Source organism: Salvelinus sp. IW2-2015, linkage group LG16 (genome assembly GCF_002910315.2).
Source record: "Salvelinus sp. IW2-2015 linkage group LG16, ASM291031v2, whole genome shotgun sequence".
Taxonomy (NCBI): domain Eukaryota; kingdom Metazoa; phylum Chordata; class Actinopteri; order Salmoniformes; family Salmonidae; genus Salvelinus; species Salvelinus sp. IW2-2015.
The window spans coordinates 8,179,124-8,202,642 of NC_036856.1; the positions used below are offsets into that span (position 1 = coordinate 8,179,124).

The 23,519-nt window shown below is 42.3% G+C and overlaps 2 protein-coding genes across 4 annotated transcripts in view; both read right to left on the reverse strand.

The window, feature by feature from the left end:
- Positions 1-7,711: 7,711 nt before the first annotated feature.
- On the reverse strand, positions 7,712-9,477 carry LOC111975261 (G protein-coupled receptor 88-like). The gene has a single exon (XM_024003453.2). The coding sequence runs from the start codon at positions 9,130-9,132 to the stop codon at positions 8,086-8,088; it is 1,047 nt and encodes a 348-aa protein (XP_023859221.1). The 5' UTR covers positions 9,133-9,477; the 3' UTR covers positions 7,712-8,085.
- A 2,211-nt stretch (positions 9,478-11,688) lies between these two features.
- LOC111975735 (dual specificity protein phosphatase CDC14AB) overlaps positions 11,689-23,519 on the reverse strand; it is a 53,041-nt gene continuing 41,210 nt past the window's right edge. The window contains exons 14-16 of one of the 3 annotated variants that reach the window (XM_024004285.2): positions 21,575-21,709; positions 20,203-20,605; positions 11,689-15,440 (exon numbers count right to left, since the gene is read on the reverse strand). In XM_024004285.2, coding sequence (XP_023860053.1) covers positions 15,411-15,440; positions 20,203-20,605; positions 21,575-21,709 — 568 coding nt within the window. In that variant the 3' untranslated portion in view covers positions 11,689-15,410. The other 2 variants (XM_024004287.2, XM_070447494.1) reach the window with 2 other exon arrangements.

Below are 23,519 nucleotides of genomic sequence, written 5' to 3' on the forward strand. Positions count from 1 at the left end.
CGTCTCCGAAGCCTGACCACGAGACCGCCACGTTTTCCCCTTTTTCGGCGTCGCCCAGGGTCGCCGGCTGGGATCAGATCCATTGTATTGTGTGAAAGGCAAAACACTGGATCCGTTTCGGGAAAGTCATATTCCTGGTAGGAACGATGGTGAGTTGACGTTAATCGTATATTCAGTAGTTCCTCCCGACTGTATGTAATGAAACCTAAGATTACCCGGGGTACCGATGTAAGAAATAACACGTAAAAAAACAAAATACTGCATATTTTCCAAGGAACGCGAAGCGAGGCTGCCATCTCTATCGGCGCCGGAAGTAGAACCAGCAGATGTTATTGTGGGTGTAGCGAAATGCTTGTGCTTCTAGTTCCGACAGTGCAGCAATATCTAACAATTTCTCAACATATACCCAATACACACAAATGGAATTAAGAATATATAAATATGGACGAGCAATGTCAGAGTGGCATAGACTAAGATACAGTAGAATAGTATAGAATACAGTATATTCATATGAGATGAGTAATGCAAGATATGTAAACATTATTAAAGTAACATTATTAAAGTGACTAGTTTTCCATTTATTAAAGTGGCAAATTATTTCAAGTCTGTGTATGTAGGCACCAGCCTCTCTGTGCTAGTGATGGCTATTTAACAGTCTGATGGCCTTGAGATTGAAAAATAGCTTCTGTCTCTCCGTCCCAGATTTGATGCACCTGTATTGACCTTGCCTTCTGGATGATAATGGGATGAACAGGCAGTGGCTCGGGTGGTTGTTGTCTTTAATGATCTTTTGGCCTTCCTGTGACATTAGGTGCTGTAGGTGTCCTGGAGGGCAGGTAGTTTGCCCCCAGTGATGCGTTGTGCAGACCGCACCACCCTCTGGAGAGCCCTGCGGTTGTGGGCGCTGCAGTCTCAATTGTGCATCTGTAAAAGTTTGAGGGTTTTAGGTGACAAGCCAAATTTCTTCAGCCTCCTGAGATTGAAGAGGCACTGTTGCGCCTTCTTCACCACAGTGTCTGTGTGGGTGGACCATTTCAGTTTGTCAGCGATATGTAAGCCGAGGAACTTAAAACTTTCCACCTTCTCCACTGCTGTCCCGTCAATGTGGATAGGGGGGTGCTCCCTCTGCTGTTTCCTAAAGTCCACGATCATCTCCTTTGTTTTGTTGACGTTGAGTGAGAGGTTGTTTTCCTGGCACTGCACTCCCAGATTCCTCACCTCCTCCATGTAGTTTTTCTCGTCGTTGTTGGTAATCAAGCCTACTACTGTTGTGTCGTCTGCAAACTTGATGAATGAGTTGGAAGCATACTTGGCCACGCAGTCATGGGTGACCAGGGAGTACAGGAGGGGGCTGAGCATGCACCTTTGCGGGGCCCCAGTGTTGAGGATGAGCTAAGTGGAGGTGTTGTTTCCTACCTTCACCACCTGAGGGCGGCCCGTCAGGAAGTCCAAGTACCAATTGCACAGGGTGTGGTTCAGACCCAGGGCCTCAAGCTTAATGATGTCTGATTTCCTTATATGAACTGTAACTCAGTAAAATCTTTGAAATTGTTGCATGATGCGTTTATATTTTTGTGTATAAATATCAAATAACAAAACACTGGCAGCTAAAAATACAGTTTTTAGCTGGGAGAAAAGACACTTCGATCTCTTGCTACTTGGTAGGAAACAACTGAAAGGAAAAGGACACCTTGAATGTCCTGCTTCTGAGAAAGTCTGTTCCTTCAAAGTTTGTGCATCTGGATTACTCTTCATACACCCATGTGCCTATAATATTCTTGCTTTGAAACATATACAAATATAAGAAGTGTATGTTTGGGTTGGGGGGATGGGCGCCTATCATACTTGCAAAAGATATGAACTAGCATTAAAGTAACACCCATGCGCATGTTGTCGTAGACTGAGTTTTAATTACTTCTGTTGAAAACAAGCAGCAATAACCATTACATTTAGTCAGTTCATTCATTTAATGAAAAATATTTAATTGAATTCATAACAGCTTGTTATCATTAAAATAGATACAAATATCAATATGGAAAATACCATAAAGACCAAAAAAACATTTCCTTTAATTAATGAAGCTGGGCATCTGAAAATGACTTCAGTCCTTAGTCATGCAGACCATTGCAATATCTATTGTTTCTTCGAACAACTAAACAAACAAATTGCTTCCTGGCTCACTCTTCCACCCACAGTGATTGGTAACCATATACACTACACGGCCAAGTGTATTTGGACACCCCTTCAAATTAGTGGATTCGGCTATTTCAGCCACACCCGTTGCTGACAGGTGTATAAAATCGAGCACACAGCCAGGCAATCTCCAAAGATAAAGATTGGCAGTAGAATGGCCCGTACAGAAGAGCTCAGTGTCTTTCAACGTGGCACCGTCACAGGATGCCACCTTTCCAACAAGTCAGCCCGTTCAACTCCTAAGTGCTGTTATTGTGAAGTGGAAACATCTAGGAGCAACAACAGCTCAGTCGCGAAGTGGTAGGCCACACAAGCTCACGGAATGGGACTGCACTACAGCATACAATGACATTCTAGACAATTCTGTGCTTCCAACTTTGTGGCAACAGTTTGAGAAAGGCCATTTCCTGTTTCAGCATGACAATGCCCCCGTGCACAAAGCGAGGTCCATACAGAAATAGTTTTTCGAGATCGGTGTGGAAGACTTTGACTAGCCTGCACAGAGCTCTGAACTCAACCCGATTGAACCCCTTTGGGATGAATTGGAACGCCAACTGCGAGCCAGGCCTAATCGCCAAACATCAGTGCCCGACCTCACTAATGCTCGTGGCTGAACAGAAGCAAGTCCCTGCAGCAATGTTCCAACATCTAGTGGAAAGCCTTCCCAGAAGAGTGGAGACTGTTATAGCAGCAAAGGGGGGACCAACTTCATATTAATGCCCATGATTTTGGAATGAGATGTTCGACAAACAGGTGGTCACATACTTTTGGCCATGTAGTGTGTGTAGTACAATAACTAGGATTAGACGTATGTACTTTCAGTATTAGCCTATATACATTGCTTATTACAAGCATAGCTGCCCATTGCAGGCAAAATTAAGTTTTCCCAAGCTGATGAATCGAACGCTGTAAAAGTATGCCAACCTTTGATCAGAGTTATTTCCTGATCGGTGGCGATCGGTGCCTTTTAAGATGAGAGAGGATTATATATTTTTTAATGAGCATGGCCATATTTCTATTACAGCATATTGGATGACTGTCATTCATATTCCATTCCCCCAGCTCAATGTAACATCTATAGGTTTAGGCTACAACATGATACTAAAATGTTCCCTGTACCCATCATGAGGTTGCTACAACCTTGCCAATGAATGAAAGTTTACAACGTAGGTGCAAATGTTGAGAGAATTTTGAGTAATCAAGGTGGCCGTGTTACATTCAACACCTCCTTGCACACTCTTGCCTGCATCTAGCTGATCTAGGGTGTAATCATTAGTCCAACAGTTGCAAACAAGAGTTTATATTTGACAAATGCAGGTATGTTTATCCTCGTTTCATTGTTTGCTTCCATTTAAGAAACGTTTTCCAACAGAATCGTCGGAATGAAAACACACCTGATCACACGCAACAGTTCACTTTCATAGCAGCCACAAAAACAGCATGATCACTGCTTGTTTTATATATAATTCCTTCTCGCAACTATCTATACGCTTTCCTCCTCTCAGGTTTTCCCTTCGCTTGTGGACTTCGATGCACAACTCGTCAGCCAAAAAAAACTTTCCTAGCCAAACCTTCCTATCATGACCACTAACAGCTACACACAGCCAACATCGTTGTCACATCATAGTCAACTAGAACTACTAGAACTAACGTGTTAGTAAACCTGCTACAATCATGCAGTATAGTGTACAGTCAGAAATTAGTTTAGCAGTTATACCGTTGGGCCCCAGTGACAATAAATGGCCTAATGGTCTAAGGCACTGCATCGCAGTGCTAGCTGTGCCACCAGAGACTCTGGGTTTGAGCCCAGGCTCTGTCGCAGCCGGTCGCGACCGGGAGGCCCATGGGGCGGCACACAATTGGCCTAGCGTTGTCCGGGTTAGGGAAGGTTTGGCCGGCAGGGATATCCTTGTCTCATCGCGCACTAGCGACTCCTGTGGCGGGCCGGGCGCAGTGCACGCTGACCAGGTCGCTAGGTGTACGGTGTTTCCTCCGACACATTGGTGCGGCTGGCTTCCGGGTTGGATGTGCGCTGTGTTAAAAAGCATTGCGGCTTGGTTGGGTTGTGTTTCGGAGGACGCATGGCTCTCGACCTTTGCCTCTCCCGAGTCCGTACGGGAGTTGTAGCGATGAGACAAGACAGTAACTACTAACAATTGGATACCACGAAATTGGGGAGAAAAAGGGGGTACATTTATTTTTATTTTATTAAAAATACATATATAGCTAGCTCTCGGTCTCACTCTCTTTTATTAATTTTGGAAGAAAATAATGTTCAAAACGGTTTTCTTTTTCTCTCTCTTTGAGTCAACAACTCACCACATTGTTTGCACTGCAGTGCTAGCTATCTGTAGTTTATGCTTTCAGTACTAGATTCATTCTCTGATCCTTTGATTGGGTGGACAATATGTCAGTTCATGCTGCAAGAGCTCTGATAGGTTGGAGGACGTCCTCTGGAAGTTGTCATAATTACTGTTTAAGTCTACGGAAGGGAGTGAGAACCATGAGCCTCTTAGATTTTGTACTGAAGTCAATGTACCCAGAGGAGGACAGAAGCTAGCTGTCCTCCAGCTACACCATGGTGCTAACCTACAGAGTGCTGCTGAGGTTACTATAGACCTTAATTGTGTTTTAATCAATTATTTGTTGACATGTGAACATATTTAGTATAGTTTTATCTAAAAAGGAACATTTTTAAAGTTTCACAATTTTTATGAAATTCACTGAGGATGGTCCTCCCCTTCCTCCTCTCAGGAGCCTCCACTGTTCCTGATAGTTGCTGTTTGAAAAGACATTGAGTATACAAAACAAGTTTGGATTTCCCTCTTGGTTGGGTTACGGCAGAGTCCAAGGGAGATGCGTTCTTCTGAGGGATGGATGGATGGATGCTCTTTACTCCAACAATATCTTGTACAAGTGTATAACAACAGTCTAGAATTTACACTGCTCTTTCTGTGACAGACTGACCAGGTGAAAGCTATGATCCCTTATTGACGTCACTTGTTAAATCTACTTCAAATCAGTGTAGATGAAGGGGGGAGACAGGTAAAGAATGATTTAAAAGCCTGGAGACAATTGAGACATGGATTATTTGTGTGTGCCATTCAGAGGGTGAAAAGGCAAGACAAAAGATTTATGGGGGTATGGTAGTATGTTCCAGGCGCACTGGTTTGAGTCTGTCAAGAACTGAAACGCTGCTGGGGTTTTCCACGCTCAACAGTTTCCCATGTGTATCAAGAATTGCCTACCACCCAAAGGACATCCAGCCAACTTGACACACCTGTGGGAAGCATTGGAGTAAACAAGGGACAGCATCCCTGTGGAACGCTTTTAACACCTTGTAGAGTCCATGCCACAATGAATTGAGTCTGCTCTGTGGGCAAAAAGGGGTGGAATTCGATATTAGGAAGGTGTTCCTAATGTTTTGTACACTCAGTGTACAATCTACAAAGGAGATTCTAATCATCAGGTTTGCATGGGCAGGAGTTTGGGCTTTCCGTGGTAACATCACCATGCGGTAAATTGGTTAATAGACCAAAAACAAAAAGAGTTCCAAACCTCTCAACCAATAACAGATAGTTTTCAGTTTCCCGCTCCCAATTCAGACCACTCCCAGACAGTCTTAGCAAAATTTTTGCTTGATTTTTTTGCAAAAAATATATTTTTGCTAATTTGAATGGAAATCTATTTCAGTAAGGTACTTAAAATTATTACTCAGAAATTATTTGATATGGATATAAAAAACGGCTGCATTGGGCCTTTATGCTTCTTCGCTGTATGAATTGTAAATGTAAATAATCCGGTGGCCATTTTGGTTAATTGTTCAGCAGTTTTTTGGCTTCTACCCCCAAGCCATAAAACAGCTGAACAATTAACCAAAATGGCCACCGGATTATTTACATTTACGTGTAGTCACTTTACCTCTACCTACATGTACAAATTACCTTGACTAACCTGTACCCCCGCACATTGACTCGGTACCGGTACCCCCTGTATATAGCCTCGTTATTTTTGCTGTGTTACTTTTTACTTCAGTTTATTTGGTAAATATTTTCTTAACTCTTTCTTGAACTGCACTGTTGGTTAAGAGCTTGTAAGTAAGCATTTTACGTTAAGGTCTACACATATATTCGGCGCATGTGACAAAGTTTGATTTGACTGTAGGCACTATGGATGAGACTGAATGGCTCAAGAATAAATCCCACACAATGAGGTGATTTAAGGGAACATCAGTTGAGCCATTTAGCCAGCATGAATTTTGCCACGGACCCTCCAGTGATTCCGCTGACCAGACAGCCAGTCATTGTAGCTGCCAACTGAGTGGATACCTTAGACTCGGGCTACGCTGCAGGGACAAAAGAGGGACACCACAGTTTGATAACATGGCATTTCAGGGAATGTGGTGCAAAACATGCACAAGCCTGTATTACTAAACTGTTTAAAGATGTAGAACTGGCAAGATTAACAGCATTACACTCTGACTTGTTAGTCTTCCAGGTTAAAACCTGTTTCCTTTTTACAATTGACTAACAATTCATAAATCAGTACTCTTTGACCACTTATTTCCTTGATAACATTTGCTATCATAATACTTATACATTTGTATAATATGCTGTGCTTAAATGAATTTATATCAATGTATTGATTGAGGAAATTATTACAAGGCAGCAAATACAGTATGACAATATACTGGTGGCTACTTCGTACCTTGTACAGAGGCATTAAAAAATGCTCCCTCTGTATTCCCACCGTGGTGACTCACTCTACACTCAGATGCCTTTGTGGTGCTTTTGGAAGTTCTCAATGATTGAATGGCTGTTTGTAATCATGGCCTCTTTGGGTAGTATCATATCTGGGATCCTGGTGCAGACGTGTACTGCTTGGCTTTGGGGTGCATGTCCGACAAGCAGGTCAGGTTCAGCTGAACCTGTAGGAAATGGTCTGCAACGGGTAGGCCTGGATACTCGTGTTCGCTGATCTGTCTACAAAGAGCACAAACAGGCTGTGAAGAACAACAGAAGTGATATGGAAGCATATATCTGTCAACATGCTGTCACTTTAAAATGCAAATTGTAAAATGATTCATCAAAAGATGCACTGTCGTAAACAACGACCGTTAGGAATATTATTTCCAATACCATCATCAGATGAGGCATGCATAAGCTTAGCGATGTTGCACCCCTGGATGTTTGCACTGATTAAAGTAGTAAGTAGTTGTACAGTTACGTTGTACCTCCAGTGTCATCTCTTCCTTGACTCGGACAACACATTCTTGGCCACACACTGGTAAAACTATTGAAGACAGCCCGTGAAAGTTCCATTTTTGTGTCGGTGAAAATTCTGGGACAAGTGATTCCCTTTTCTCTCCCACTCAATGGTAAAAGGGGGGTGGCCATCCCTGCTGCTCCCAGATGAGAAAGCACTGATGGTGACCTCAGGTGCATCTGGACACACAAGGACACTGCACCTAGTCAAGTGTAATAGCCAAATGTGACAAAACGTTTTTGCACTTTAATTTTCAGCTTTATTAAAATGAACACATAAGCGGATGTACAATTTGCATAAAGGCTTATTACAACCATGGTCCATAAAAATGTATATAGAAAAATACATGAATATAAACAAAAACGAATTTGATACACACTGTTTTACAAACTATTTATTAATTTGCTGAGTGTTCTTCTGGTTGACCTACAATTTATTGCATAATGGCACTACATAATAATAATAATAATACTATTAATAATAATAATACCTTAACAGCATCACTAACATTTTACAATGCTGAGCAACCAATAGCGTAATTTTCAATTGAGTTGCCAGGTAAGCTTTCTAAAACACTGTAGGGATGTATCCTTACAGGGACCAATGTCATTGCAGTTCAGATGCTGTTCAATTTATCTCAGCCAAAAATGCCCTTCTACTGTTTTGTCTCGGCAGAAGGTGAGATATTGTATTAATTGTGATGGGCTCAACCCCAACTGTAGACCCTCTCCAAAATTCTCCCTTGAGCACGGATCTGAAAGATTTTCTAAACTCCTCGTTCTTCCACGTGTAGAGAAATGGGTTTGTAACAAAGAGAGTGCAGAAAAACATCCATGAACAAGTCCTTAGTGCCAATGGCACTGTGGTAAAAAGTGCTATTGATAACACCCAGAAAAGAGGCTGTGTAGTGAGTATGAATATGAAACACACTGCCAACACGTAGAACCCCAAACGTTTGTCCTTTCTGGGGAACGAATATGGAAGGTTATTCACGATAGGAAAATGTAATATGCTGACCCTCTTCACACTGATCTGCACCCTTCGAAAGATTTTTAAATAGCAATACAGAACAACCATTGTCTGACCAATAATAGTCAACGCCAGGGTACCAGCTGCAAATGGGTCAGAGAAAATGGGCTTCCCTCCTTTGAGCAGTGATGCTGCGGAAGCCGGGAGATATGAGCATCCTTCCTGTGGGTACCGTAAAGATGTGATCCAGGGTAAAATAAATCCCAGCGCCGAAAGCCACGATGCGCTTATCATCCATTCTGTGCGTCTTTTTTGGTATATGGACAGATAGGTCACTGGTGATTTGGTAATCAACACGTATCGGTTGACGGCGACCAGGGAATGGGAGAGAAGAGAGACAGTGATGCCGAGGAATAAGAGCGCATCTTTGAAGGCTTGGTACCCAGCGGGGAAAGGGCTTCCAGAATAAATTCCCACCGCCTCGTGCGGCATCCAAAATGCGCACACCAACAGGTCGGCTATACAGCCGTTCACAATAAACGCATTGCTAGCCGTCCGAAGTTTCTTAAATGTCACGACCAGGTAAACAACCAAAAGGTTTAAAATGGTCCCAAACAGGCACATGAGAGAATAGAGTGCCGCAAGACTGATTTTGGCATTGTGTCCCACATCGCAGTCTGCCAGTTGCGCCGAGTCGTTTTGCATGTTGGAAGAATCAAATATTTTTCATACGAAAAAACAGTAAGGAGTCATTTTGCAATATTGTTGATGTTAGTCTGTTCTCCCTCATTGGAAATTAGTTTCCATATTGAGGCAGCAGTCAGTTGCATTGAGCGCCTGTGGTGATGCTGCAGACACTAGATCAACAAAGACGTATGAGAAGACTGGAGCAGAGAGCAGGTTCATGATAACACCTACCCCAAACATCTAGCCTACTGCATGTGTGGTGTTAATAAATATTGAATGATTTCCATGTGTTATTTCCAATAATTATGATGGAAATGCAAATAGGCCTATATCATACACTAAAGGAATATAGCATAGGCTATCCTACTAAACTTGAATAAGGAAAATCCATAATATGTGATTATATAGGAGTTAAGAGTCACAGAACCAATGCATCTGAAGAGAATGGCTGGCTGCCTGACATTTAATGTGATGGGAGTCAGAGAAGCCTTTTGAATATCTAGCCAAAACATCCATTTGTTGAAAAATAATATATTCTTAAATATAATAATACGGAGATTGACAGTTTTCTGTAATCCCTTTTTATTATAGGCCTACAATATTAGTCAAATGTCTTTCCACCAACACCAAGGCTGGTATTCAATCAATTGCAGATTGGCCATTTCCAAAAAGCGTTTTGAAGAGTGTTTGATTTGATACAGCAGGATGTCCTGGAAGGAGGCTGAGGGGAGTTAACACTTGATTTAGAAATGGGCATAACCTGTTCAGTTGATGGCAAACCTGGTTGAGAATTCATCCAGTGCACAAAAATCAGACAGACCCGAATACCTAACTCTCCCTCCATACTGGACTAACTGCTGTGCAAATCTAATGCACTTATGAAAGCGAAAAATTTGAAATGCACCATTTGCCAGATTGAAACGCAGCCTATAACAGGCAAGAAATGTGAACACCACCGTTTTGATAGATCATTGAAGGGTGTATACAAAGCCAAAACCCATACCAGTCAATGGCATTCCTCTTATTATCCACCATGACTGCAGCATTTCAATAGCTACAAGACATTTATATGAAAGAGAATCAACATGGCCTGGATTGGAACAAACTGAAATGGAAAGAGCCCCATGCATTTGGATCCGTTTGAAATGATTCTACAAAGGGGTTCGAACCATACAGTAGCTCACACAGGACTTTACACAAAACTTTGTATAAAAACACACAAATAAATCATACTGTAGTGTACATTATAGGTTACACCTTACACAATCTCCAATGGCTGATTTAGAGCAAATTATGTTCTCTAAAAAAAAAAAAAAAAAACAGTCCTATTATGTGTACTTGATACAGGCACCACCTGTATATAGCCTCGCTAGTGTTATTTTATTGTTGCAACATCATTATTTTTCAATTAAAAAATATATATAATAAATGTTACTTCAGTTTATTTTTGTAAATACTTTAACACTTTTTTTCTCCCTTAACTGCATTGTTAGTTAAGGGCTTGTAAGTAAGCATTTCACTGTTAGGTCTACACCTGCTGTATTCGGTGTTTGTGACAAATACAATTTGATTTGATTCATTTACAAGGCAGTTTCACGTACACAGGAAGAATCTCTAAACATGCTGTAATGAGACAAAGAAACTGTCCAAATCACACCCAGGAAATTATCTAAACTCTCACTATAGTTCTCTACAAAAACAATAAACAAAACAACCACTTTATTAAGGGAGAAAAAGTTGAGAAAACATGAAAGAACAAGAAAAGTCAATTTCACCGTTTTTTTTGTTATGTAATCAAACCAGGGCTGTTTGGCACCAAGCTATGAAGCTGTGAAAAACTAAATGTCATTAGCAATTCAAACACATGCAGAATTCATTACTGACTTGTCCCTTTATAGACTGTGCTCACAGACACACACAGGAGTACTAACTGGTAAAAGGACAGGCAGAAACAATAAAAACTATTTCTTTTTAAACTCTGTCACTGATGTATAAAGGGAACGTTCACCTAAAAAAATGCAATGCTTCCTTATCTTGAAATTTGTCTTCATGAACCATAAGAAACGGACTCTTGATTTATTTAGTAATCAAATTAAAATCACCATATGTACACATATGGCAAATATAGTTAGACTAGACACAATGCTTCCAAAAAGTTAGTTTCTTCGTGTAATATTTTACACTTTTGTATTTGGTCATCGAAGATAACAATTGTCTCTGGCTGTTTCCAATCCCTTTCAAGATAAGAAATTCAGGTGAACTCCCCTGCCTAAGAAAAGATGATGCAGAGCCCTTTATTGCAATAGAAGGCTCTGAGTTGATGTGCCTAGGTAGTCATTTGAAATAAGTGCGCTATTTTAAAAAAAGATGCTATGTTCGGTTAGCGTTTTCAAACAAATTATTCAACAGTTTGACAGCTGAAAGGCTATACAGCTGTGAAACCAAGACAACCAGAATCAGTCAGAGCTAGTGTTCCTTCCTTCCTTAAAATACAAATGTATTCCTATCGGTCAAGATGGCAAGTTCTGAAGAGAAAATAAGAGCAAGTAGAATAAATCATTTACAGAGGCAATAATCTTTAAAATTTGTTTTTATTTTGTTACTACCTTTAGAAACCTGCATTAACTGTAAATGTAAAATATATACACAAAACAAAAAATATACAACGCAATATGTTAAGTATTGGTCCCATTTTCATGAGCTGAAACAAAAAGATTCCAGTAATGTGCTATACACACAAAAACGTATTTTGCTGAAGTTTTATGCACACATTTGTTTACATCCCTCTTAGTGAGCAATTCTCCTTTGCCAAAATCCATCCACCTGACAGGTGGGGCATATCAAGAAGCTGATGAAACAGCATGGTCATTACACAGGTGCACCTTGTGCTGTGGACACTTTAAATATGCAGTTGTGTCACATAACACATGCCAATTGGCATGTTGACTGCAGGAATATCCACCAGAGTTAGGGAATTGAATGTTCATTTTCTCTACCATAAGCCACCTCCAACCTCATTTTAGAGAATATGGCCGTATATCCAACCGGCCTCACAACCGCAGACTATGTGTAACCATGCCATCCCAGGACCTCCACATACGGCTTCTTCACCTGCGGGATCGTCTGATGAAACTGTGGGTTTGCACAACCTAAGAATTTTGGCACAAACTGTCTTAGTGAAGCTCATCTGCGTGCTTGTCGTCTTGACCCGACTGCAGAACAGCGTCGTAACCGACTTCAGTTGGCAAATGGTGACCTTCGATAGCCACTGGCACGCTGCAGAAGTGTGCTCTTCATGGCTGAATCGCAGTTTCAACTGTACCGGGTAGATGGCAGACAGCGTGTATGGAATTGTGTGGGTGAGCGGTTTGCTGATGTCAACATTTTGAGCAGAGTGCCACATGATGGCGGTGCGGTTATGGTATGGGCAGGCATAAGCTATGGACAATGAACACAATTACATTTTATCGATGGCAATTTGAATGACCAGACATACTGTGACGAGATACTGAGGCCCATTGTTATGCCATTCATTCGCCGCCATCACCTTATATTTCAGCATGATAATGCACGGCCCCATGTCGCAAGGATCTGTACACAATTCCCGGAAGCTGAAAATGTCCCAGTTCTTCCATGGCCTGCATACTCACCAGACATGTCACCCATTGAGCATGTTTGGGATGCTCTGGATCGACATGTATGACAGCGTGTTCCAGTTCCTGCCAATATCCAGCAACTTCGCACAGCCAAGCCATTGAAGAGGAGTGGAACAACATTCCACAGGCCACAATCAACAGCCTGATCAACTCCATGCGAAGGAGATGTGTCGTGCTGCATGAGGCAAATGGTGATCACACCAGATACTGACTTGTTTTTTCTGGTCCACGGCACTACCTATTTTTTTAAGTACAGTATCTGTGGCCAACAGATCATATCTGTATCCCCAGTCACATGAAATCCATAGATTAGGGCCTAATGCAATATTTCAATTGACTGATTTCCTTAAATTACCTCAGTAAAATCTTTTAAAATGTTGCGTTTATATTTTTGCTCTGTGTACATACAGTAGACACATTTGCATTTTAGTATGCTTACTGTATGAAAAATACTGATCTACAGTTATAACATTTTCTTTACATACTGCTTGAAAAAATATATGCAAGTAAGAACTTTTCTGCTATTAAAATTTTACATTTCATGGAGGTAGAATACCTGCATTAAGATTCTCCCATTTTGAAACAAAATAATTTCACTGCCAGGAATGTACAGAGGTCTAGAATAATAACAAAAATGATAAAATCAGTGATAAACAGACGCTTCTGTACCCATTTTTTTCTTCTTCCCCAAATCAACTTCAATATTCAACTACATAAAATAAAAAAGAAGCATCCAAATATATGGATCCATTGTTACAAGGTCCAACAGAAAATGTACTTAGTTGGGCCATAGTAGGCCGTACTCATTGGTAGAAAACCAGCTTTGATAATGACCGCTGCATTGTGCACCCAATGACATCCAGCATGACATTCTAAAGAGAGCATTTTTTTGGGGGACAGTTGTGCTTTTCATTTTTTTTTTTTAAGGAACCTCTACCTGCAAAGCTGAAAAGTTCTCTCCATCTACAGGCTGGACTAATTATAATACACACAAGCCAGGAAAAACAGTTTCTGACTTGTTTTTACATTCAACACAAACACGCCACACAACATGGAAATATTTCAGTAATAGCGATGAACTTCCACTGCGCCTTAATTATAAAACAACTAACATAATTGGTTCTACAGTAGGGTGTGTGTGTGTGTGTGTGTGTTTAAAATAGGCTGCCACAAAATCAAGTTTCGTAATCTACAGCGAGTCAATGTGGGTTGAATAACACTGAAAATCTGCTCATTAAAATAAAAAATGTTCCCATTAAAAGAGCATGATTGCAGTGGGATCCTGTGTCTGTGGAGAGGGTTTCTGAGCTGCCTGGCATGAACAGTATACTGTAGGGACTGAGGCTTGTGTTGTGGGTGGTGTCAGTCCACCACCACCACAACTCAAATGTCCTCTAGTAATGACCACGGTTGGAATCAGCCGTTTGGTTCGTCATGCTAAACATACAGTCACAAGGCCTACACAACGCTGGTTGCAGGTATGACTTTAGTATTTATCCTATAGTTGTCCCATTGATATGCAAATCTCCTGTAGGCTTGCGACAGAGGAGAACAAGGGGGTACCAAAACCCCCCAGTAGATTGAATTGACTTAATCAAAAACAAACAAAAAATTACTTTTAGAATAGTGAAGAGACAGCATTCATTTCTTCCCTATATGCAATTATCTTCCATTCACATCTCTTCTCTAGAGCCCATCACCAGAGGACTGCACACATGATCTCTAGACAACCCCCTACACACACGGTCACCACTCAATCTCTTTCATGCACACGCGCAAAACACTCGCTCACATACGTACATATTCTCATAGTCTATGGGTACGTACATGCTACTACACGCGGACGTACACCCTCGCGCACGCACAAAACACAATCGTAAATAGTAGAGCACTTTACCCTGAGCCTGGTCCTGTAAATACTTTGTTGATAAGGAACACGGCTCGCAAAATACCGTACGCCGCCTCTCCTTTAATCTCACATATTTTGATCTAGATATATTGTTAGTGAAGTAGTTACACTCAGAGACAAAAATAGAATTGTCATAACCATGTTCTTTAACCCACTTCTAAATAAACATTTCTAAATTGTCATATTTCATGTATAAAATCTTTTCTCATCTATTTTTTTTAATAATAATCCCCCCCCCCCCAGTACAAGTCATGTGTACACAGTATTAGCACATAAACATATAAAATAAAACAGAGATATGTGATGCAGGAAAGTCTATATGGCCAGATCTCAGCTTTAAAGAAAGAGCACTCACAGTCACAGCCTGGCCAAGCCTAATCATAGCTCGCCAGAAAAAAAGAAAAAAAAGCTGGGTAAACAAATCGCCCTTTGTAAGCATTATCCAAACAGTGACTGCAGTTAGGGTGGATCGAGGCCGTCTGAGGCTGACAGAAGAAGCCCAAAACTCAAAGTTCCATGAGCCCTTGGGAGTTTGTGGCTGTCGATGTGCCTGTCTCCAAAGACCACACCCATTCAGATGCCAAGGTTTATTAATTTTCCTTTCAGTATGTGGGAGAGAGTGGGGGAGATATTGAGAGAGAAAAAAAGGGGGTGGGAGACTCCATCCCATCCAGGTCAGAGGTTCAGTGTCAAGGTGTCTGTCCGGTCTTGGTCAACGCAGAACCACCGCTTTAGTATTGAACATATTCAGATTGAAGGGACTGCAAGAGACGGAGAGGGGAGACAGAGACAAAACATGACAGTGAATCACAATGGATTATAACACAGACTCTGGCTCTGATGCAAATAGAAAAGCAAATCGCTGCATCTAATTGTTCAAGTGTTGACGACAAAAAAAACATGAAGGGTGAAGGTTCTTATCTAACAAGCCTGTGTGAAATATTATATTCCTAACAGGTTACACAGGTATAGAAAAGCCATTAAAATAGACAATCATTTAAATGCCAAATGCATTTTCCTGGACTAATTAATATATTTATGGTGGACAAGACAGACAGGGTGTGGGCAAGAGTAGGAAGCTGCAAGGTAGAGAGCAGGAATTAGCAGGACTGGCAAACAGATGGGGGTGAGATGAATTGTGCAAGAAGGGAGAGAAGGACATGGGATTCTGATAGGGTATATGAATTCTGATAAAGGAACAACTCCACTGACTGGCAAAACAAGGAGACATTAATACAATATTCTCCATTCTCAACCACCCCTTCTGCAGCGATGTAAAAATACTTCTTAAGTCGTTTTTGGGGTATCTGTACTTTACTCATTTATATTTTTGAGAACTCTTACTTCACTTCATTCCTAAAGAAAATAGTGTAGTTTTTACATACATTTTCCCTGACACCCAAAAGTATTGGTTACATTTTGAATGCTTAACAGGACAGGAAAATGGTCCAATTCACACACTTATCAAGAGAACATCCCTGGTCATCCCTACTGCCTCTGATCTGGTGGACTCACTAAACATACATGCTTCTTTGTAAATTATGATGTCTGAGTGTTGGAGTGTGACCCTGTCTCTCTGTACATAAAAATAAAAAAAACATACAAATAATTTACTTTACTTTTGATACTCAAGTATATTTTCCTTCGGATATAGTGCATTCGGAAAGTATTCAGACCCCTTGACATTTTTGTTACATTACAACCCTATAATGACAAAGCAAAAACAGGTTAATACATTTTGAAAATGTAAATAAAGAAACTGAAATACAGTTTACATAAGTGTTCAGACACTTTACTAAGTACTTTGTTGAAGCACCTTTGGCAGTGACTACAGCCTCGAGTTTTCTTGGGTATGACGCTACAAGCTTGGCACACCTGTATTTGGAGAGTATCTCCCATCCTTCTATGCAAATCCTCTCAAGCTCTGTCAGGTTGGATGGGTAGCATCGCTGCAAAGCTATTTTCAGCTCCCTCCAGAGATGTTCGATCGGGCTCAAGTCCAAGCCTTGGCTGGGCCACTCAAGGACATTCAGAGACTTGTCCCGAAGCCACTCCTGCGTTGTCTTGGCTGTGTGCTTAGGATCATTGTCCTGCTGGAAGGTGACCCTTCACCCCAGTCAGAGGTCCTGAGTTCTCTGGAGCAGGTCTTCATCAAGGATCTCTCTGTACTTTTCTCCGTTCAGCTTTCCCTCGATCCTGACTTGTCTCCCAGTCACTACCGCTGAAAAACATCCCCACAGCAGAATCTTGTTTCTCATGGTCAGAGTCCTTTAGGTTGTTTTCGACAAACTCCAAGCGAGCTGTCATGTGCCTTTTACTGAGGAGTGGCGTCCGTCTGCCCACTCTACCATTAAGGCCTGATCGGTGTAGTGCTGCAGAGATGGTTGTCCTTCTGCAAGGTTCTCCCATCTCCACAGAGGAACTCTGGAATTCTGTTAGAGTGACCATTGGGTTCTTGGTCACCTCTCTGACCAAGGCCCTTCTCCCCCGATTGCTCAGTTTGACCGGGCGGCCAGCTCTAGGAAGAGTCTTGGTGGTTCCAAACTTCTTCCATTTAAGAATGATGGAGGCCACTGTGTTCTTGAGGACCTTCAATGCTGCAGACATTTTTTGGTACCCTTCCCCAGATCTGTGCCTCGACACAATCCTGTCTCAGAGCTCTACGGACAATTCCTTTGACCTCATGGCTTGGTTTCTGCTCTGACATGCACTGTCAACTGTGGGACCTTATATAGACAGCTGTACAAATCATGTCAAATTAATTGAATTTACCACAGGTGGACTCCAATCAAGGTGTAGAAACATCTCAACGATGATCAATGGCAATAAAATGTACAAGCTCAATTTCAAGTCTCTTAGCAAAGGGTCTGAATAATTATTTACATAAGGTATGTTTTTTATTTTTAATACATTTGCAAAAATGAAAACAAAAACTGTTTTCGCTTTGTCATTATGGGGTATTGTGTGTAGATTGATGATTTAAAAAAAATGTAATACATTTTAAAATAACGCTGTAACGTACCATTTGGGAAAAGTCAAGAGGTCTGAATACACTGTACTTAAGTATATTTAAAACCCAAATACTGACTTTTACTCAAGTAGTATTTTACTGGGTGACTCAGTTTTATTTGAGTCATTTTCTATTAAGGCATCTTCACTTTTACTCAAGCATGACAAATTGGGTACTTTTTCCACCACTGTCATAAGCACTGTCTGTCACATCACTTGTTACCTTCTTTTCACACCGTTTGTGGGCTGGTGGCTGCTAGTATGGTATGTGTGTTTCCATCACCTAGGAAGGGTGAGGGGAGTATATTGGAAGATGTTATTCATTAATTCATCTATCCTTTACTTATTTAGTAGGTATAGGCAAGGTGATGGGGATTGAACATGAATTAACTTGATATCTGTGCAAGATTAGCAGGTTGAGCCAGTCAATCCTAAAATGTTAAATGAATGATAACGGTGCAACAATCTAGGTTGGCTGAGAAGCAGTGGGTGAGAATTCTGGCACTGGCGTTGCTGGCGCAAGTGTGGGAAGTTCCGGGAACTAGCCTCAGATGTCAGGCCCTCGTGGTCAGGGCCTATAAAAGGCCTCCATGAGTTCATGGTAAAGGAAGGAGGAGGATTACTGGGCTCACCTCTCAGGAAATGAGTGAGCTCTACAATATGACTGAGTCTGGCACTGGGCCACAACTAACAACTACTTTTTGGAAGGGAGGTTAGGATTTCCCTCTGGGTTGGGATAAGACAAAACCGAGGGAGATGCTATCTTCTGAGGGATGGATGAATGCCCTTTACTCCAATAATAGCTTCTACAAGTGGATAACAACATAGTTTAGAATTTGCACGGTGTACAAAACATTAGGAACACCGTCTCTTTCCATGACAGACTGACCAGGTGAAAGCTATTATCCCTTATTGATGTCAACCATTAAAATCCACTTCAATCAGCGTAGATGAAGGGGAGGAGACTGGTTAAAGAAGGATTTTTAAGCCTGGAGACAAATCAAATTTTATTTGTCACATGTGCCGAATACAACAGCTGTAGACCATACTGTGAAATGCTTACTCACAAGCCCTTAACCAATTGAGACATGGATCGTGTGTGCCATTCAGAGGGTGAATGGGCAAGAAGGAAGATTTAAGTGCCTTTGAATGGGGTATGGTAGCAGCTGCCAGGCACACCAGCTTGTGTCAAGAACTGCAACGCTGCTGTGTTTTTCACACTCAACAGTTTCCCGTGTGTATCAAGAATGGTCCACCACCCAAAGGACATCCAGCCAACTTGACAACTGCGGGAAGCATTGGAGTCAACATGGGCCAGCATCCCTGTGGAACGCTTTCGAGGGGGGACACATGTGGGCTGTTGAGAGAAAAAACATTTGGCCACACTAAGCTTGCAGTCACACAGATCCACAGCGTAATTGCACTCCCCTTGAGTCTACCGAACAGCAGCACGTGTTAGAAGTTAGTGTCAAGTTTAAAAAGTGTTGTTTGATGTCTCAGTTATTACATTTCCTTATGTTAAAGCCAGAAACCTGAAGGAACCTCATTGACATCCAGCCAATCACCCAACTACATTGACATCCAGCCAATCACCCAACCAGGAGGAACCAGCCAATCACCCAACCAGGAGGAATCACATGACTGTTGCCACAGCCAATGAGGCCAGTGCACAAAGGCCCTTTGTTTACACAGAATCAACCTGGTTAGTAGTTAAAGCGCATTTCCAGTTTAGTGTTTTTTCTGTTGCAGAGCTTTATTATTTTTAATTGGTATGTGATGCTAGGATCCACTCAATAGAGGTGAATAAGATAAAGGGATAGTTTGCGATGTGGTATCTACTTCACCAGAGTCTGATGAACTCATGTACACCATTCTTATGTCTGTGTCCAGTATGAAGGAAGTTAGAGGTTGTTTTGCAAGCCAATGCAAACTAGCTTGTGCTAAAGCTAGTTAGCAATTGCACTAGCGTTATTTAGCAACTTCCATCAACTGTGGGCAGAGACATACAATTTTTATCCACAAGTTCTGGGGAAGTAGATAAAGGGCCTCATTGCCAAAATCACCAAGTATCCATTTAACAGGTTAGGAAAGAACAGAGTGAATTAGCAAAATGTCTCCACACCAATACACAATGTAAGAGAAACTTCATTGTTCATGGCTGGTGTGAAATGGCCTAATAGCCGTAGTTGGTATGTATGAAGTAGGCATTTAGAGTGGAACTAGGCCATTGTAGGTCCTTATTCAGCACCATGAAGCCAACAGACAAGGAATAGAGTTTAGTGGAGCCGCCAGAGAGTTAGACACACAGACAGTGGAGAAGCTACAGCAGCAGCAGGAAGAGGACGACTGGCTACGATCATAAGACAACATCCACACAAAAAGGAAGGAAACTTGTGTTTGACGGAGAAGTGCATAGGGGAAACACAAGAGGTCAAAAAAGGGTCACAGTGGAAATACCAAAAAGATGCTACTGTTGGAGTTTTGTTTTTTCAGGTGGTGAGCACACACACTTACGGGGATTGAGCGACTGAGGTAGCGGCCAGAGGATCCGCTCAGGCCGGAGTAGCCCCCTTTTTGGGATCTGTAGGGGCCATACTCCTCAGGCCTGGGCCCCAACCTGCCTGCAGCGTTGTGTGGGGCCCCCGCGAGGCCACCGTGGCTGAAGATCCCGGCGGGGGAGGAATTATACTGATTGTTGTTGGCCTCGTGGTGATGGTAAATGGTGCCACGCGTGCCGTTAGCCACGTAGCGGGGACCAGGAGCCGTCCGGCCCGATGGAGTGATGGTGACAATGGACGAGGGGGGAGAGGAGTGTGGTGATGAAGTGGGAGCGAAAGGCGGCTTCTTATTGTCCTCACCGCCGTTGGCTGCATACAGGTTGCCTAGGGAGCTGGCTAGCCTGGAGTTGATGGAGGAGCTGAGATGTGTGGGGGGGTGGACAAATATATGGAGGGAAAGGTAGCAGGAGTGGGAACATGTAAATACACAGGGACACACCCCAAACAAACACAATGACAAGGGGATAGCCACTGCCTTTGCTTTCACAGGCTAAGGAGAGGGCAGCTGCCTTTGGGTACATTGGCTCTGATAGGAGACTGATTAACACACAACCGGTTTATACAATCAGCTAACAGTGGAATAGGGGATTGAGTCAGACATAGACAATCTATATTGTCAATGTGCAGTCTGATACAGGAGACTGACTACCCCATGTTAGTGGGGCACTGCAGGCCATTTTTGCCAGATTCACCGGGGGGGGGGGGGGGGGGGGGGGGGGGGGATCTGGAAGTCTCATTGCCATGGCTACCTACCTACACATTCACAGTTATATCACGCAGTAGAATAGAAAAAGAAACATTCACAAATCCTCCACAGAGCAAAGTAGATCCGGTACTGCTCAAGGGGGAGAGGTTGATGATGCATATTTTCTCAGTTGTGTGTATCTGTGCCGGTCTCTTGCACAGCAAAATGCGGGGGATTTAGATTCGGTCTGTTGGGAAAGCGCACTGCCTGCAGCACATCAACCCTCTATGTGAATCGGTCTAGTGAGCCCCACACACACACACATTTCTGCCTTGTGTATCCTTCCACTGGTTCTCAGGGCATTGGGTAGTCACAGACAGGCAGAAACACAACCAGGGGACTGAGACAGCCAAGAAAGATATGACAGAACAGGAAAGAGCAAGAAAGAGGGGGAAGAGAGAAAGGTTATAGAATAAACCAATCTACAGGAGGCAAGAGAAAGGGTAAGTGGATAAATGGAGGGATGGGAGGCTACGCAGGATGAAAAGGGAAGAAAGAAAGAAGTGTTTAGATTTTTAAAAAGAGGAGTAAAGGGTAAGAAGTTTCCGGGGAGGGGTGCGTAGGGGGGAGGGTGCAGGCTCACCTCTTGAGGTTGGACGCCGAGGAGGAGGAGCTGCTGCCGATTCTCTTGGCGCTGGCCGAAGCAGAGGATGATGGGACTTTGGAGGACTTGAGAGGGGAGATGGTGCCCTGAGTGCCCACTCCGAGGTTCATCCTGCTGTGAGAGAGAAAGAAAGAAAGATGATTTGGACTTACATATTGTGAGGTGGAGTAACAAACGTAACAGCTGTTAACAGCAGTAACAACTTTTGCCAACATACACAATAGTTTCTTCTACTACACACATAGAAACCATCATCTTGTCGGGCACACAAATTGGATAGTGTACACCCCTTAAAGACATTAAGGACCTACAGTACAAATCTCATTGTTAGAAACAAACAACGTATGGGCAAGACTTCAATGACGACACCCAGTGAAAGATGTATCCAGTAACACCAGACGCTACAGAACGGTATCTAAAGGACTATTTATTAGGTAAGGAGCTTTAACAGCACCATAGTTGAATCTTTGATATTAGTATAATATAACTGAAGTGTGAAGGGAGTGGCAATGAATGAGATAATAGTAGACAGAAAAAAGCTGGTTCTGGTACGAGGCATCACTCCCAGCTCCTTCATAAAAGCAGTCCATCTTTGCTGCTCGTGGTCATCCGTGAACTATCAGTCTGTACTGAAGGACTCTTATTTCAGGAGAGTACAACAATTACAGGAGATGTGCTAGCCTGAGTAGCCTCTGCCTTTCAGTGACACACACACGGATACACACACCTTTGAGTAGGTGAAAGGAAGATGGCTAAAGTAGTGGGAGGAGAGAGCTGTCTAAGGGCACTCTTCGCTCGCTCCTCTTTGAGGAACACTTATTAAGGGCCGTACTCTAGCACAAAAGAGGGAGTTCAATTTCCATCCCCTCTTTTCACACTCCAAGCCGCCTCTTCTCCTCTAAATCAAAATCGGTCACATACACGTGCTTAGCAGATGTTATTGCGGGTGTAGTGAAATGTTTGTGCTTCTAGTTGACAGTGCAGCAATATCTAACAAGTAATATCTAACAATTGCACAACATATACCCAACACACACAAATCTAAGTAAGGAATGGAATTAAGAATATATAAATATATGGACGAGCAATGTCAGAGCGGCATAGAGTAGGATACAGTAGAATAGTGTAAAATACAGCATATACATAGGAGATGAGTAACGCAAGATATGTAAACATTATTAAAGTGATATTAATAAAGTGACTAGTGTTCCATTTATTAAAGTGGCCAATAAAGTCTGTGTATATAGACAGCAGACTCTCTGTGCTAGTGATGGCTATTTAACAGTCTGATGGCCTTGAGATAAAAGCTGTTTTTCAGTCTCTCGGTCCCAGCTTTGAAGCACCTTTACTGACCTCGCCTGCTGGATGATAGCGGGGTGAACAGGCAGTGGCTCGGGTGGGTGTTGTCCTTGATGATCTGGTTAGGGTAGGTTTTAATAATCCCAGTGGGTACAACATCTCCTATACACTTCCTGATAAACTCAGTTACCGTTTCAGTGAATTAGTCAATATTATTCTCGGGAAGCTACCCGGAACATATCCCAGTCAAAACAATCTTGAAGCGTGGATTCCGTTCGGTCAAACCAGCGTTGAATAGTTCTTAGCACGGGTACTTCCTGTTTGAGTTTCTGCCTATAGGAAGGGAGTAGCAAAATGGGGTTGTGGTCAGATTTGCCAAAAGTAGGGCGGGGGAGGGTCTTGTATGCATCCCGGAAGTTGGAGTAACAGTGGTCGAGTTTTTTAGCAGCGCGAGTACTACAGTCGATATGCTGATAGAATTTAGGCAGCCTTTTCCTCAAATTTGCTTTGTTAAAATCCACAGCTACAATAAATGCAGCGTCAGGCTATATGATTTCCAGTTTGCATAAAGTCCAGTGAAGTTCCTTGAGGGCCGTCATGGTATCGGCATGAGGGGAGGTGTACA

What these genes read in the sequence shown, in the direction of transcription:
- LOC111975261 (XM_024003453.2), bottom strand. Translation starts at nt 9,132, where the DNA reads ATGCAAAACGACTCGGCGCAACTGGCAGACTGCGATGTGGGACACAAT.